Source organism: Lithobates pipiens, unplaced genomic scaffold, assembly GCF_037356315.1.
Source record: "Lithobates pipiens isolate NorthernLeopardFrog02 unplaced genomic scaffold, aLitPip1_a1.2 Scaffold_16, whole genome shotgun sequence".
NCBI lineage: Eukaryota > Metazoa > Chordata > Amphibia > Anura > Ranidae > Lithobates > Lithobates pipiens.
This window is the reverse complement of record NW_027507748.1, coordinates 117,071,119-117,089,141: the sequence shown is the minus strand read 5'-3', so window position 1 is coordinate 117,089,141 and position 18,023 is coordinate 117,071,119. Positions and strand designations below refer to the sequence as shown.

At 41.4% G+C, this 18,023-nt stretch overlaps 1 protein-coding gene across 2 annotated transcripts in view; it reads right to left on the bottom strand.

Annotated features, from left to right (window-relative positions):
- The window catches only part of EFCAB5 (EF-hand calcium binding domain 5), a 75,918-nt gene that overhangs the window by 34,091 nt on the left and 23,804 nt on the right, over positions 1–18,023 (bottom strand). For both annotated transcript variants that reach the window (XM_077480337.1, XM_077480338.1), the window contains 6 exons: positions 17,586–17,741; positions 14,960–15,062; positions 14,052–14,228; positions 13,059–13,151; positions 10,894–10,986; positions 5,334–5,426 (listed from right to left, as the gene is read on the bottom strand). In XM_077480337.1, coding sequence (XP_077336463.1) covers positions 5,334–5,426; positions 10,894–10,986; positions 13,059–13,151; positions 14,052–14,228; positions 14,960–15,062; positions 17,586–17,741 — 715 coding nt within the window. The remainder of the gene's footprint in view (positions 1–5,333; positions 5,427–10,893; positions 10,987–13,058; positions 13,152–14,051; positions 14,229–14,959; positions 15,063–17,585; positions 17,742–18,023) is intronic.

Here is an 18,023-nt window from a genome sequence, read left to right as displayed (position 1 = left end):
TAGTCCAGAAACGTTTTCTTCTCTGGACCAAGCGTTATCTTCTCTGGACCAAAGTGCAATTAAAATGGTCTGCTGCAAAGTGGGAAACTGTTTTGTGCTCAGACAAATTAAAATTTGACATTCTTTTTTGCAACCATGGGTGACTCTGGACTAAAGTGGAGTGGGACCTTCCGGCTTGTTATTAGCCTGCATCTCTGATGGCATGGGGTGGCATTAGGGCATATGGAATAGGAAATATGCACATCTGGAAAGGCACCATCAATGCTGAAGGATATATCCAGGTTTTAGAGAAGCATCCAGATAATGCTCTTTTTCAGGGAAGGCCTTGCATATTCCAGCAGGACAATGCTAAACGGCAAACTGCATCTATGACAACATGCATTGCTTTGTAGTAGAAGAGTCTTAACTGGCCTGCCTGCAGTCCAGACCTTTCACCAATTAAAAATATTTGCTGCATCTTGAAACAAAAAATACAACAAAAAAGACCTAGGACTGTTGAACAGTTAGAATCCTATATCAGGCAAGAATGGGACAACATTCCTCTCTCAAAACTCCAACAACTGGTCTCCTCAGTTCCCAGATGTTTAAAGAGTGTTGTTAAAAGAAGAGGGGATGCTACACTGTGGTAAACATAGCCCTATCCCATATTTTTTTGAGATGTGTTGTTGCCATCAATTTCAAAATGACCTTATTTTTTTAAAATGGTATATTTTCTCAGTTTAAACATTTGATATGTTTTCTATTTCTATTGTGAATAAAATATGAGTTAATGTTCATTGCATTCTGTTTTTATATAAATTTTGTCCGACCGTGTGTATGCAACAGTTTCAGACAAGATCCGACGGACAAAATCCGATGGGCAAAATCAGGCGGATTTGGTTGTGGAAATCTCCGACCGTGTGTACAGGGGCTAACACAGTCCCTAACACAGTCCCTAGCTATAATTTTTTGGCAAATTATATTCAGGACACTGGTTAATATGAGGCAAGGAGACAATGTAGAAGTAAGAATCTCCACTGCCCCTTCAGTAGCACTGTTTCTCACTCAGCTACGTGTAAAGTATGACACAGGGAACAAATGTTTTATATTCCTTCGGTTAGAAGTTTACGAAAAAATTTAATATCAGAAGAAATAGGTGATGTATTGATTGTTTTTTAATTTTTGGCAATGATATATAAAGTAACTTTAATAAAACATATATACATTTACTAAAACTGGATCACTCAGAATCTGGCACAGCTGTGCATAGTAACCAATCAGCTTCTAACTTCAGCTTGTTCAATTAAGCTTTGATAATAAAACCCGGAAGCTGATTGGTTACTATGCACACCTACACCAGATTATGAGTGCACCATTTTTATTAAATCTCCCCCACAGTGCCCACAACTGGCTAAAAATTTCAAGGATTTTATTGCCACACTTTGGGCATGAGCCAGCAGAGGTCATAGCACTAAAAGTATGCATATTATTATAACTATTTTCATGCTGGGAAACAGAATAGTATTTGTTTTGTTTTCCATTGACAGGGCACCAGGCGTTAGTTGTCCTTGTAGTCTATCGTATCATATTATAGCAAAAAGAAAACATTTTATAAGTACTGGTTTCTGAGTAGTGAGTTTGAGTATTTCAATGAACCCATTTTGTTCCAAGGAGAACATATGATATGTGTGTTCTGGCTGCCAGACATTCCTTTTGATCTTACAAATAAAACACAAGAGTACGTGCAAAAAAACACATCAAAGTGAACTTTGGCTGCCCTATAAAAAGCTATTTTCACATGGCACAGCAAATAAAGGTTTAGTGTTAATTGCCTGATCACATGCTTAGTCATAGGGATAAGGTTCAGAATTGCCACTATCATGGGTTTCTGGTTAATCCTGCAGGTATTTGAGATGCATGGTCCTGGCAAATTTATTTCCCCTAAAAAATATTTTTTTTATAATCATAATGCACTGTATGACCTTTGAACTATGGTAAGTAGGCTTAGAAGGACCAATAGGAGGGCTTTTGTATAAACGAGCCCCCTCTCTATAAAAGAATGTCGAAATCGAGCAGCCACAGTGTCGGTGTATTCGAAGCTGCTGTAGGAAAAGCATATTGAGAGCTGACAAACTGCATAGGAAGACTTTAAGTTCTGATTGCTAGCTCTTTGGGCAATCAAACTCTGTGCTGCTTTTTTTGTTCCTACCTAGTATTGAGGCTTTTTTTGCTCTAATTTTGTTCTGCGGTTGATTTAAGGTCAAATTTGATGTCTCATCCAAAACGTTCTCTTTTTTGTTTTTTTGAGGGTTTTATTTATTTTTGAATAATTGTTTTTATTTAGCAATTCCAATAATACATATAAGCAGTAACAGTGCAGGCAAATACAGTCATATACTACACATTACAAACTAATTTCAAAAAGGTATGCCATGTTGTGCAGAATCTTTAAAAAAGTGAAGCAGTCCTCAAGGACTCATATCTCAAACCCCTAGAAAGACCTGCAGTATGAATGCACCCTTTCTGCGGCAGATCCTGGTTCTGGTCCTGCAGGATGTATCTTATAGAAAACAGTGGAAGTGCAGTAATGTATTTTATTGGGATTTTATGTGATAGGCCAACACAAAGTGGGACATAATTGTGAAGTGGAGGGAAAATGATAAATGTTTTTCAAAATGTTTTACCGATGAATATCGGAAAAGTGTGGCGTGCATTTGTATTCAGCCCCCTTTACTTTGATACCCCTACCTAAAATCTAATGGAACCACTTGCCTTCAGAAGTCATCTAATTAGTAAATAGAGTCCACCTGTGTGTAATTTAATCTCAGTATAAATACAACTTTTCTGTGAAGCCCTCAGAGGTTTGTTAGAGAACCTTAGTGAACAAACAGCATCATGAAGGCCACGGAAAAGGTCAGGGATAAAGTTGTTGAGAAGTTTAAAGCAGGGTTAGATTATAAAATAATATCCCAAGCTTCGAACATCTAACGGAGCAATGTTCAATTCATCAACCAAAAATGGAAAGAGTATGGTACAAGTGCAAACCAACCAAGACATGGCCGTCCACCTAAATCGACAGGCCGGGCAAGGAGAGCATTAATCAGAGAAGCAGCCAAAAGTCCCATGGTAATTCTGTAGAAGCTGCAGAGATCCACAGCTCAGGTGGGAGAATCTGTCCACATGACAACTATTAGTCGTGCACGCCACAAATCTGGCCTTTATGGAAGAGTGGCAAGAAGAAAGCCATTGTGGAAAGAAAGCCATAAGAAGTCCCATTTGCAGTTTGCGAGACGCCATGTGGGGGACACAGCAAACATGTGGAAGAAGGTGCTCTTGTCAGATGAGAAATTGAACTCTTGGCCTAAAAGCAAAACGCTATGTGGCTAAAAATTAACATTGCACATCAACCAGAACACACCATCCCCACCATGAAACATGGCAGCATCATGTTATGGGGATGCTTTTCTTCAACAGGGACAGGGAAGCTGGTCAGAGTTGATGGGAAGATGGATGGAGCCATATACAGGGCAATCTTAGATGAAAACCTGTTAGGCCGCGTACACACGCGGGGACTGTTCGCCCAACTTTGTCCGCTGAACAGTGTTTCGGCAAACAGTCCGCTCGTGTGTGGGCTTTCAGCGGACAGTTTCAGCGAACAGTCCGCTGAACAAGGTTTTTCGGAAATTCCGAAAAACTGTCCGCTGAAACAAAGTTTCAGCGAACAGTCCCCTCGTGTGTAGGCTTGTTCGTCAAACTAAGTTCCGCGCATGCTCAGAAAGGATTTACATGCCGAAAGTTATAATGCAGTGTATAGGACGTCGTATTTTTCGTCCCGTCGTACGTGCCGTTCACGTCATCGCGCACGGTTTCAGCAAACTGTTCGTTCGTCGTGTGTGGCCATGTCCGTCCATGCTAATTTTGAGCGGACTGTTTGCCGAAACTGTTTGACGGACAAAGTTGGGCGAACAGTCCCCGCGTGTGTACGCGGCCTTAAAGTCTGCAAAGGTCTGCAAAAGACTTGTGACTGGATCGGAGGTTCACCTTCCAGTAGGACACAGACCCTATACATACAGCCAGAGCTACAATAGATTGGTTTAGATCAAAGCATATTCATGTGTTAGAATGGCCCAATCAAAGTACAGACCTAAATCCAATTAAGAAAAAAAAATTGCTGTTCACAGATGCTCTCCCTCCAATCTGACAGAGCTTGAGCGATTTTGCAAAGAAGAATGGGAAAAAATGTCACTATCTAGAAGAAAAAATGTGAAAACTTGCTAACTATAGTTTCTGACCTTGACATTGGGACAAGCGTCACTCTTCTGCTTTTACTAAAGTCAATACAGCACTTTTTTTTTTTGGATAGAATAGGGAAGAGGTACATTTTCTGTCAGGATTTTATTTCTGTCTGTGACCCCCATTAGGGAGATTTGCATTTACTATCTGTCCCTATGACATCTGTACAAGAAAACAAGGGTGTCACTAGAACAAAAGGGAACAGACAATAATAAAAACACCCCTTCCTCACACTACTAAAATGTGTTTTGTTTTCATTCCTGATAGAGATATGTCCCATCACTTCTTTTGTGAAAGGAAATGAGGGGAAGTCTCCCTTGGACCCTCAAATCTGCTATGCCAGGCCAGCACATCATACCCCCCCCCCCCCCCACACTGATCCAACAGAACAACCTCTCACCGACACTTCCACGTTAAAATGTACTAATTACCCCCATGCAGACTTCAGATCAGTGCTGCTTGCACCCAAGCTCCATACACTTGCACCATTTTACAAGGAAGATCTGCTCATATTGCACTTGACTCCATTCAAACCTCTGCTCTACTCAGCCATCAGATACAGGGAAGTCTCTGGTCCCCAGCTTCTTTAGGGACTCTCTGCATGAAATATGACCCAGTATAGGAAGTCAGGGACCAGAGCTTACCTATATCTCAAGGCCAGATGGTCAATGATCAAAGGTGTGAATGGATGTAGGCAATGTGAGCGCTCCCAGTGTCTTCTGCCTACCTTAACTTCACAGTCGCAACACCTCCCAATCACCCCAGTAACCCTGCTCCCACCCACCTTACCCTCCTACTGATCACAGTACCTTTCTCCCACTTGACTTCCTTAGGTAGCCTTTCTCCCATCTACCTCACCACCCCTGGTCACAACAGCTTCCACCCATATTACCCCTCCCCTCCTTTACTTACAGTGTCTGCTCCCATCCTTCTCACCAACCCCACTGGTCACAGCACCTTCACCTCACCTACTTCAACCCCACATTACAGTGTCTCCCTTCTATTTGACCTCCCTAGGCACACCATCTCCCTGGCCATATTTTCTAGCTACCTATAATTACCTGTGAATTTGGAGACTGTGTCATGACACTCATCTTGACTTCTGTCACCATATGAACTGTACTGGATAGCCAAATCTGAAGTCAGGAGATCACCTATAAAAATAAACAAGGAATAATCATGTGTGTGTGTATATATAATATATATATATATATATATATATATATATATACATATATATATATGTGTATATATATATATATATAGATGGATAGATAGAATATACAAACACTCACACACAATAGTTTTCTCTTTCACGAAAATAACAAAATATTTACATATTATTTTCCTATCTTACATACTGTTGACTTACATATGCGCACTGAGGCTAGTTTACTAAAGGAGGTATTGTGTGAACATTGATTTTCAATTATTCAATCATGTGAAAAGCAAATTCCTGTTTACTTATTTCATCTGCGTATGACTGAATAATTAAAAATACTATTTATACAATTTATTGTGTGAAAATTCTCAATTCCTCTAGTAAATTAGCCCAAAAAAGACTACCATTGCCTGAAATTTTACAGAATTTGCATTTGTGCCAGTGAGTACATGGATAAATTTGTGCACCAAAACAAACATACAGGACAATAGATAAACTGAACCACAAACATTGATGGAAAGCCACAGACTTCGCTAATACAGACTTAAGCCCCATACACACTATTACATTTTCTGCTGATTTTTGTCTTTGGATTTACCAAAACCATGTAGTGCAAGGGCCTGCCTGATTGCATACAAATTGAAACTCCTAAGGTTTAACCTCCCTAGCGGTAATCCCGAGTCTGGCTTGGGAATTTACTAGCAGGAGCGGTAACCCCGAGCCAGACTCAGGATCGCACCGCTGGATGCAGGGAGGACACAGTGAGACTTAGTTACCTTGTCCCCTGGATCCAGCGATGTCCTCTGCGCTGTGTGATCGAGCTGTCCTCCGCTCGATTCACAGTGCCGAATGCCGCCGAGCTCCGTTCCCTGCGACGTTACGGCGCACGGGAGCGGAGAACGGCAGCAAATTCAAAAAAGTAAAAAACACACAAAACACACACAGCACTGTAATCTTACAGATTACAGTACTGTATTACAAAATGACACACCCCCTTTGTCCCTAGTGGTCTGTGCAATTCCCTGCATGCACTTTTATATTATAAATACAGTTTTTTCTGCCTGGAATTTGGAGATTGTCCATAGCAACCAGAAAGTGTCCCTTTTTCAGTGTTTTAGGATTTGATTAGATTATTGAATAATTTGTATTATTCTTTATTATATTATAAACTTTATCATACCCGGGATGTCTGCTAGACTCTGGTTTGAAGAGATTTAAGAGCGTTATTCCTAAGAATTACAGGACTACAAAATAAAACGCCAGATTTCCATGCAAAATAATTGTACCGCTTTCAGCACCTAATTCCAGACTGAATCATACCGCCAGGGAGGTTAACCTCATATTATATGGTTTTGGTAAATCTGAAGGAAAAAAATGAGCAGAAAATTGGATAGTGTGTATGGGGCTTTACAGACAGCTATAGAATGGATGGCCAGACATCAATGTTAAGGGACCAATATCCTTTATGATTGTAAGCATGTACCAATAAAATGCTATCTACTTTCACACAAAATGTCAGTTAATGGCTGGTAGAGTTTGGAATGGAGATGGGTGTTGCTTAATTTATCAATAACAGTGTTCAGCTTGTTTGACAGTATAATGTCAGAAACTGTTTTAAGCATATATAATTTGCAGGAATTGTCATGAAACCGCATAGAGAGGATATATAAAAGTTAAGTAATGCAGTGATTAAGAAAAAGGCAAAATCAAAGAATGCAATAAGAAATATAAGGGTGTAATCAGGGCTGCTAAGATAGAACACGAAAGACACATTGCGAAGGAGAGTAAAAAAAATCCCAAGAAAAGAGGGTGGACAGATCATGTTGCCCCATAAAAAATAATGAAGGGACTTGGTCACTAAGGATGGTTACGAGGGAAACGGGGGGCTTGCACCTGAGGGTCCTTAAAGTGTTTGTTAACCCCCAAAAAAATTCAGATTCTGGTCCCTTAACCACTTACAGACCGGACCATTTTGCTGGTCAAAGACCAGACCACTTTTTGCGATTCGGCACTGCGTCGCTTTAACTGACAATGGCGCGGTCGTGCGACGTGGCTCCCAAACAAAATTGACGTCCTTTTTTCCCCACAAATAGAGCTTTCTTTTGGTGGTATTTGATCACCTCTGCATTTTTTTTTTGCGCTATAAACAAAATTAGAGCGACAATTTTGAAAAAAACGCATTATTTTTTACTTTATGTTATAATAAATATCCCCCAAAAATATCTAAAAAAACGTTTTTTTCCCTCAGTTTAGGCCGATACGTATTCTTCTACATATTTTTGGTAAAAAAAAATCGCAATAAGCGATTATTTATTGGTTTGCGCAAAAGTTATAGCGTTTACAAAATAGGGGATAGTTTTATGGCATTTTTATTTATTTATTTTTTTACTAGTATTGGCGGCGATCAGCGATTTTTATTGTGACTGCGACATTATGGCGGACACATCGGACATTTTTGACACATTTTTGGGACCATTGTCATTTATACCGCAATCACTGCTATATAAATGCAGTGATTCCTGTGTAAATGACACTGGCAGTGAAGGGGTTAACCAGTGGGTGGCAGTGTAGGGGTTAAGTGTTCCTAGGGGTGTGTTACTAACTGTTGGGGGCTGGGCTTTAATTTAGTGAACACTGATCTCTGCTCCAATCACATGGAGCAGAGATCAGTGTCACTAGTTGCTAGACAGAATGGAGAAATGCTGTTTACAACGGCATTTCTTCATTCGGCCGCTCCGTGAGACGATCGCAGGTATGCCCGCGGCGATCGAGTCTGCGGGTCCCGCGACCGGACTCACGGGGGTCCCGACCAGCGCGGGAGCGTGCCGCCGGAGGCGCGCTACCGATGGCAGGGCGGCAAATTTAAAGGGACGTACAGGTGCGCCCATTTGCCTGCCTGTGCCATTCTGCCGACGTACATCGGCCTGCGCTGGTCGGGAACTGGTTAAAGAAGATTATACAGCATGGTGCTTGTGCTGTGTAATCTGCTGCCCCCCTCTAAACTATAAAAAAAAACTCCCTGAACTTGCCACTTCCTGTATGCCCTCTCTATACTGACCACGATAACAAGGGCTGCTCAGCCCTGACCACTGTGGCCCTCCGTCATATGTAGCTGTCCTCTCTGCTCTCCTCTCTCCCCTCACTCCCTCCTTCCTGCCTGTCAGCACCCTCTCTGAGTCTGTCCCCCCCGCCACTACTATTAAAAAAAAAAAAACCCTACATTGGTCACTGACAGTCCCTCTATTAGAGATTGGCATACCACACTATGCTAGTCCTTTGTAAAAACGAGTGTTCCAAATACTTCTTTAGAGCTGTCTTCAGGACGTTCACATGACTCGCAACCGCTTTACAGCTCCGATACATTGCTTCTGCGGGAGGTCACGGCCCCTGCCACAGAAGCAATGTATGGGAGCTGTAAAGTGGGCACAAGTCATGTGACCAGCCTGATGATAGCTCTAAAGTAGTATTTAGAATGTTTGTTTTTACAAAGGACTTGCATAGTGTGGTATGCCAGCCTCTAATAGAGGGTCTAGCAGTGAATAAAATATTAGACTTAACAAACACTTTAAGGAACTCAGTCAAGTAATTACCAGACCAATGTTCCTAATTTTTACAAACAGTCTACTGACTGGTATGGTACCAGCTGATTGGAGAAAAGCCAATGTGGCACCAATCTTTAAAAAAGGGCTAAGATATATCCCTGGGAACTACAGATCAGTTGGCCTAACATCAATAGTATGCAAGCTCTTGGAAGGGATGATAAGGGACTATATACAAGATTTTAGTAATGAAAATGGTATCATTAGCATTAGTCAGCAAATCTATTAACTTTCTATGAGGAGGTGAGCTGCCATCTAGATGAAGGAAGGCCCATAGACATAGTGTATCTGGATTTTGCAAAGGCATTTAATACAATTCCCCACAAACGTTTACTGTACAAGCTTAGGTCTGTCGGCATGGACCAAAGGGTGAGTACCTGGATTGAAAAGTGGCTACAAGGTTGAGTTCAGAGGGTAGTGATAAATATGGAGTGCTCGGAATGGTCCAATGTGGAAAGTGGGGTCCCTCAGGGTTCTGTCCTGGGACCAATCCAATTTAATTTATTCATAAATGATCTGGAGGATGGGATAAACAGCTCAATCTCAGTATTTGCGGACGATACTAAGCTAAGCAGGGCAATAGCTTCTCCGCAGGATGTGGAAACCTTGCAAGAAGATCTGAACAAATTAATGGGGTGGGCAGCTACATGGCAAATGAGGCTTTATGTAGAATAATGTAAAATAATGCATTTAGGTGGCAAAAACATGAATGCAATCTACTCACTAGGGGGAGAACCACTGAGGCAATCTAGGATGGGAAAAGGGCCCAGGGGTCCTAGTAGATGACAGGCTCAGCAACGGCATGCAATGCCAAGCTGCTGCAACCAAAGCCAATAGAATATTGGCATGCATTAAAAAGGGAATTAACTCCAGGGATAAAACGATAATTCTCCCGCTCTACAAGACTTTGGTCCAGCCGCACCTGGAGTATGCTGTCCAGTTCTTGGCACCAGTCCTCAGGAAGGATGTGCTGGAAATGGAGAGAGTCCAGAGAAAGACAACAAAGCTCAAAAAGAGTCTGGAAGATATTACCGTAGTTATGAGGAAAGGTTGTGAGCACTGAACTTATTCTCTCTGGAGAAGAGATGCTTGAGAGGGGATATGATTTCAATGTACAAATACCATATTGGTGACCCCACAATAGGCATAAAACTTTTTTGCGAAAGGGCATTTAAAAAGACTCGTGGCAATTCACAAAAATTAGAGGAAAAGCGATTTAACCAGAAACTGCGTAGAGGGTTATTTACGGTAAGTGTGGTTTCTTCCACAAGCAGTGGTTTCAGCAGGGAGCATAGATAATTTCAAAAAACGATTAGATAGTCACCTAAACGACCACAACATACAGGGATACACAGTGTAATATTGACATAAAAGCGCACTCACACAGGTTGGACTTGATGGACTTGTGTATTTTTTCAACCTTACCAACTACTATGTAACCATGTAACAAAATTACAAAAGGAAACAATTCTACACATGAACCTGTTATTAGTAACTGCAATACTCAGCTGCATGAGATATATGAGGATTACCACATCTGTCGGTGTATCATCATAGAAGCCCTTTTAATCTCCCATGCACAATCTTAAGTCTTATTCATGTAATGCCTAACAATATCCATCAGATTAAGATGACCATTTTTTTTATAGTGGGATAGTGCACAAAGGGATAGTGCACACAGGCCTTTCAGATGGTCTCTCATACGTTTTCCTATGTCTAATTTGTAGGGAAGTATAAACGCAAAGCATAAACTGATACTAACACATCTCAAAAGGCCATGCACACTAGCCCCTAACAAGTTAATGAGCTTAAGCTAGTCAATTAGTTGGACTTTAATTTGTGAGGGGATCATAGAGTTACCTGACCAAGGTTTTCCATCAATAAAGTGTGAGTCTCTGCTGCCATTGTCTTCAGCTTGTGGGGCTTGTCCATTCTCTGTTGTATCTGCTGTACCTGTATAAAAATCATTAATATTAAACAAAAATCCATTGCAATGTTCACGGAACATCTGTGATTATAGCTAACAATAGTATTAGGGTTTTCATACACATTGGGACTAAAACAATAAGAACGTCTACACATCAAAATGCGTGCAAAGCATAATATCCAAAACCATGCCAAGGAAAGGTACTTTGGGGGTTATTTATGAAGGGCAAATCCACTTTGCCCTACAAGTGCACTTGGACGTGCAGTCTCTGTAGATCTGAAATGAGGGGAAGCTCTGCTGATTTTATCATCCAATCAATGTGCATGCTAAAATGCGTTTTTTTATTTTCCTTGAATGTCCTCCTTGGATCTACATTGACTACACTTCCAAATACACTTGTAGTGCAAAGTGGATTTGCCTTTTCGTAAATAACCCCCCATGTGTAGTGCTACCACCACTAGCTGTGCAGGGTGGGAGATGAACCACAATCACCAGTGGCCCGCATGAATTTCCAGACACACAAAGTCAAAAAAGAAGGCCTTGCACTTTTTTTTTGTTTTGTTTTTTGTTTTATTAGCAGAATTAAACTTGGATGGGGGTGGAGTACATATGGGATGCCCACTTGATTGAAGAAATATACATTGGGACTGAACTATATACACTTCCGTATATACAATTTCTTCTCAACCACCAGCACAAACAATTGCTTGCAGACTATCAAGACTAGCAGACTAGCTAGAACTGTTGTGGGGACCTGACTGACTCTGTCAGGCCAAAAGCAAATGCCCTTTGCAGGCATGGAACGCGGGCCCTTATGGTGTAGCAAAAATGGTAATCCTTTGTGCTAGCTGTCCCACATCTGGCTACTGCTCCCAGTACCACCTCTTCAGGCACTGCTAGCCCTCCTGGATGCAGCTACCACCCCTTTCCACTGCCTGTGCCACCACAGTTCTCCTGACTGGCTCTGCACCCATCCCAGACTACTCCATTCCAGTCCTCTCAGGCGTGCCTCCCAGTCCTTCTGACTGTGTGTCACTCACCAGCCCTCTTTGCTGTTCCTGATGCTCCTGGAGACTTTCCTTATAGTGTTCTCCCACTGACCACTGACCTCCTTGATCCCATTGCCTCCTGTCCAGGACACCTCCATGTGTCTTGAGAGGGTCCTGTCCGCACACAAGCCCAGGCTCTAAGTCACCCCCCCCCCAGACTGGTGAGTTCCCTCAAAGGCCACTACAGCCTAACACTTCATCCACAGATTCCACCCAAACAACTCCTCCCCCAGCTGGGCTGACCCAGAATACTCCAGGCAGCTCAACCTCACTTCCCCTCCCATCTTTCTAGAAGGTTCCAGTACATTCTAGAAATAAGGGGGTGGGGGTCTCAGTGATGCTGTGTGTGAGTCATCCAGCTCTCCCTGGATCTCTGCCCAACCCAAGAAAAAAACAGGCAGGCTTAGCCACCAGCCAAGCCTGCATAAATTGACCTACACGGCACAAAACTCTAGCACTCTTACAACAAAGCTAGGGGGTGCTACATTTGTATAATACACTTGTCTGGCTGCTGCTTTGTTGTTTAAAACCTTACTTCCCTTAACCTCACACAGAGCTGTAAGTACTGGTCTTCTGAAGCTGAAATTTACAGTGGTGCTGCCAGAAATAGTGAGATTATTGTGGGACGCTCGCTTGGCATCCCTTATTCTTTTCAATGTATAGCAAGGTGCTCTGTGATTGGAAAAGAGAAGATAGTGGGGTTCATCCACACTTCCTCCAATTACAGTGCCTCTTGAATGTGTTTACTTGTATAGAAGCCCTTTCAATCTCCCATGCACAATTCCAAGTCTTAATTATGTAATGCCTACCAGTATCCATCAGATATAGATGAACGCCGGTTGTTTATAGTGGAATAGTGTGCTACGAATAGCGCACACGGGACCTTCAGATGCTTCTCTTATATGTTGTATTTTCCCATGCCTAACTTGCAAGGAAGTATAAAAATAAAGCATAAATTAACAATAACTGATGTCTAGCCCCTAACGAGTTAATGAGCTCAAGCTAATCAATTAGTTAGATTTTAAAGTGTTAGGGTAGCAAATAGATACCTGACCAAGGTTTTCCCTCAATAAAGTGTGAGTCTATGCTGCCATTATCTTCAGCTTGTGGGGCTTGTCCATTCTCTATTGTATCTGTTGTACCTATAAAAATCAATAATATTAAACAAAAATCGATTACAGTACTATTAGGGCTTTCATTCACATTGTGACTAAAACAATTAGAACTTCAACACATCAATGTGTGCGCAAAGCATAATATCCAAAACCATGCCAAGGAAAGGTACTTCATATAATACATTTGTGTGGCTGGTGCTTTGTTAAAACCTTTACTTAAGTTAGCCCCACACAGAGCTGTAAGTACTGGTCGTCTGGCACCGAAACGTACAGTGCTCCTGGGAGAACTGAGATTATTGTGGGTCGCTCCCTCACCATCCCTGATTCTTTTCAATAAAAGGCAAGGCGCTCCGTGATTGGAGAAGAGGCAATAGTGACATTCATCCACACCTCCTCCAATCACAGAGTGCCTTGCATTAATTGAAAAGAAATTCTTGTATGCCAAGCAAGCAACCTGCAATGATCTGATTACTCCCTGTGGGATTGCAAAAAGTCTACCTTTCACAGTCATGGTTTGGGGTGATGAGAAGACCCGTAAGTGTTGAACAAACTGCAGCAGAGAAAAAAATGGTCTTCTCTGCCAGAAGGGCCTGTGTGTGTGGCTGAGCTGTGGAAATCTCAGGATTGGATGGGCATAAATAAGAAACCCTTTGGTAGGCAAAACAGCTCTCCCATATGTATTTAATATTTATATTTAGCTGTTTGCCTAAAGCTCGACTTTAAGACATGATTCTGATTGGTTGCTGTGGGTTACTGCCATGCACATGTCCTCAGTGCTTGTTGCACCGTCTTATTAATTAATGTGGAATATGTTAGTGCTGTTCCTTTTTCACATCAGCATTTTCTTAATGGGAGAAGTACTGAGTGAATGGTCAACCATCTGCTATCGACCAAACATGTTGCCAGCTCTTAGTATTTCCAGCCCACCTTCTCTTCTATCATCCACACTGTTCTTCAAGTCTTCCACTGCAGGTACAGATTCAGTTGTTATAATGGAGGTTGCAGTAGTTTGCTCTTCTCCTTTTTCTTCTGTTGGGTTAACTCCTTCCTGGAAATCAACCCAGAAATCTGTTGGATCCATTTCTCCTATTTCAATTACTGGCCCTGAAATAGAAGTATATTCATTTAAGCAAATGAACACTTACAGACAAACAAAACTGAGATTAGAAAAAAATGGATTTTTAAAACTCTGATGATTGGTGTGTTTGCTATGTATTAGTGCTCAGCTTGTGTAACTATCAGTTGGCCTTTTATCGTCCATATGATTTTGGCACGATTTAGGACCTCATTGACACAGAAGCTTACACCCATAGTCCAGGAATGGGAGGTGGTCTTCAAGTTGCTACATTTAAGGCAACTCCACACAGTTGTCAAATTGGGACAACATGCTGCGTTCATGCAGCTGCTACATTCCCAAAGATATGAATGGGCTACCTACATGAACACACCTGGCAGCCTCAGCCGCTTAAAGATATGGCCATATCACGGACTATGGGTGTAAGTGCATGTGTCAATGAGGCCTTAATGTGTGTGATGTTTTTTCCACATTGGAGAAATTTTCCATAACATCATGTCCTGACAGAGAGTAAGGAGAATAAGGAAACACAACAGGGAAAATTTGACAGAGGCTCTAATGTTTTCTTCTTTTATCCTAAAAAAAAAAAAGAAAAAAAAAAAAAGAATTTTTGGCTAGAGTTGAGTTTTAACCCCCCCGTTATAAAAAATAAATTTTGCACAAAATTGGTATTCTAAAGATCTGACTGGATTACTGAATAGGTCCATTGTCTTGATGATCCTGACAAATGTTAATACGTGGAATGTAGAAGGGTTCTCACATTGACGAGGGTTTCGTGGCTGCCACTCTTCTCCCTCAGTGCTTATTACGTCAAAGAATATTTCCAGAAGGGCCAAAACCCGCTGTCTATCCAGGAAACCAACCTGGAACAAAAGATAAAATTAATAACTGGAATCTGTTTTATTGCTTTCAAAAAACATTGCTTTAATTGCTGAACATATTACACAGCATTAAAAAAACACCGCTCTAGAATCCAAGCTGAGATGTGAATGTATGAGTATGTACATATAGTGTGACAGTGCACAGAGGCATATGGAGTCACAAAATGTGTTTCCCATTCTGGGTGTTTTAGGGGCTGTGCACCATTGTCTCATGTAGGTACATACTTTGAGTCAGCCTCGCCTTGATTGTGTTACTTTAATTCCACATAAATGTTACATACATTGGTTTAGGGCAGGGTTTCCCAACCCGGGTTCCATGGAACCCAAGGGTTCCTCCAGATGTTGCTAGGGGATTCCTTGAGCAATGAGCAATTTCTGCCTCTCAGATAAGTTCCCACTGATACCATTGATCCTTTTCACTATCCACCATGAGTTGTAAGCAAGCCCCTCCCCTATAATGTATCTAAACCCAAAACATTTTTTGTAGTTTCAGGTGGAGAGGTGAAGGTTAGAACCCCACCGGGTTTTTTTGGGGTTTTTTTTTGCTGTCTGTATGCCTGCTGGAGAGATTTACCCTTTTTATCTGTCCTTTTTGTGCTCAGCAAATGACAGAAAACCCAAACCTTTGCAGTTGTCACCAGAAAACGGAGTGAGAGGACATTTTCTGTAGCCAGGTGCTAGGATAATGGAGAGGGAAAGATACACTGGCTACAGCTGCTCTCTGTAGCTTCTGGCTTGCAGTGCTGAACTGGTTACCAGCTTTATCAGCAAGAGGAGCAAGCGGATGAGTAGGAAGGGTCCAATAGACTGAGTCAGGCAACACTGCACTGTGGGAACTGTAGTCTGGAGGAGAGAGATTCTACTGTAATCAAGAGCTTTTGAACTGCATATCCCTGAGGGAAATTGCTAAGAGGAGAGGAAAGAGTTGCAATTTCTTAAGCTGTACAGGACACAGCTTCCTCTTGCCATGAGGGAGACCGGAGATTGCACATCGCTGTCCAGTGTGCACCATTACTGCTACATAATGGCGGCCTGAGAAGGATCTGGAGCACTGGGTTCGTGGGTGCTGACAGCCAGAGTCACCTGGGTGCAGAGCAGAAAGTGGACTAATCATTGAGAACTGGTCTTATAGCATCAAGGGAGCCAGTGGGAGCAGAGTAAAACAGATTTTTGTGGCCCCCTAGATCCCTCCGTCCCTCTGCAAGGGAGCAAGTTTCTTTTCCCTGGAGTTCAGCTTTAAGGCCTAATTTGAAGTATGTGAATGTATGTGCGGTTTGTTGAATGTATTAACCCAGGTACTGCACTATTGGAGGCTGTTCTTTTCTGTTTGTTGCCTATGACCTGCTTGTGAGCTGCGTGGAGCCATTATCAATAGGGAACCCGATTGCTCTTAATGGAACCTGAACACCAGTGTTTGGTCCATCAGATTGATTTGCCTACATGCTTAGTTGACCCTTTTGGGGTCTATAATGAAGGTGAGCTTGCACTTCACCCGGTGAAAGGAGCACAAGTTGGAAATTGTCGAAACACTGTGGTGTTTTTTTCTGTGAAGCACTTTATTGAATAGACTTTCTCAATTGCAGAATTCATAAAAAGATTTATTCTTTATATTCAAATTAAGTGGACTTTTTTATTTATTTTTATGTGTGTTCACGGATATATTTTGCACTGGCCCTTTTTATATATGAAATGTCTATCTTTATAGTTATTTATTGTCGCGTTTCAGTTAATATCTTATGTTGTTACTGAGGCAGCGTGATCGTGCTTTTTCATATGCGGATGTGGGAGCCCATTTAGTGATTGCAGCAGCTGTACTATTTATTTCTAACTGTAGGTGGCAGTGCGTTACTATCTTATTTACTTCCCTTGCTGAGGTACTGATAGGCTGACTGCAGTCCCCTGCTTACTAATTTAACAAAAGAAAAAGTGACATCCCCACAGATGTAAATGGTGCTAAAAATACAAATTTTATATAATTGTTATGTTACGGCAGATATGCTCTTTTCTTTGTAATTGCAAACATGGCAGAGATGGTTGAGACCCTAAGCAGACCTTTCTCTATCTACTCTATGGGATTATAAAGCTTGATTCTCTCACTAATAAGAAGCAGTAAGGCTGATGAGTTCAATTCCCCATTACTCTGCTGTCTCTTTCCAACAGCATGTTCTTTTCTACCACATAAACAGATAGGCTCCTTCAGTTGCTTTCTCCTCTCCCAGTCTGAGCTCTGCATAGGGTATTGCAAGAAACTGATACTGAGTCAAATTCGGGTACTTACAATGCTTGTATTAAAAAAAAAAAACGCCATGCATTAATTAAAACAGAGCTGCATGAATCTGTGTCTTTTATTTCTGCCTTTGGCTCAGCTTTAAGGGAGAAAAGCAGGAACCAAATTTAGAAATGTACACATTACAACAGACATGAGCAAACAAAGCCTGTGATAGCATCTACCAATTCATTTTATCCAATTTTGTAAAAATAAAAAAAATCTTGGAATGGACCAACCTTTCCAGCATCACATGCGAGAAAGAGTTCAGAAAACCTCTGTCTCCAAATATCATGGCGGATTGTCTCACGGAACATGTCCGCACATTGCGCCATGTGATGCAGAAATTCCTGAAAGAAGTCTGTGTTGATGTGACTGATGAATGGATATACATACTGAAAGGGAACATAAAAAAAATATTATTAGCAGATTTTTTCAATGATGAGTGTGTTTTACAAAGCAATCTAATAAAACAACCTATATACTAGGTTTGGTCGTTTTAGTGACAAACCATGCTTACTGCAGCTCTGAAACTAAACACACTTATGTGTCTGAATTTTTATGCGTTTTTGTATGCATTTTGGATGAGTTTTCATAATTTTTTCATTTTTCATTGATGTCTATTGGGCCAAAACAAGACAAAAATCTGAAGCAAAACCTTTGTCCAAGTCACACAA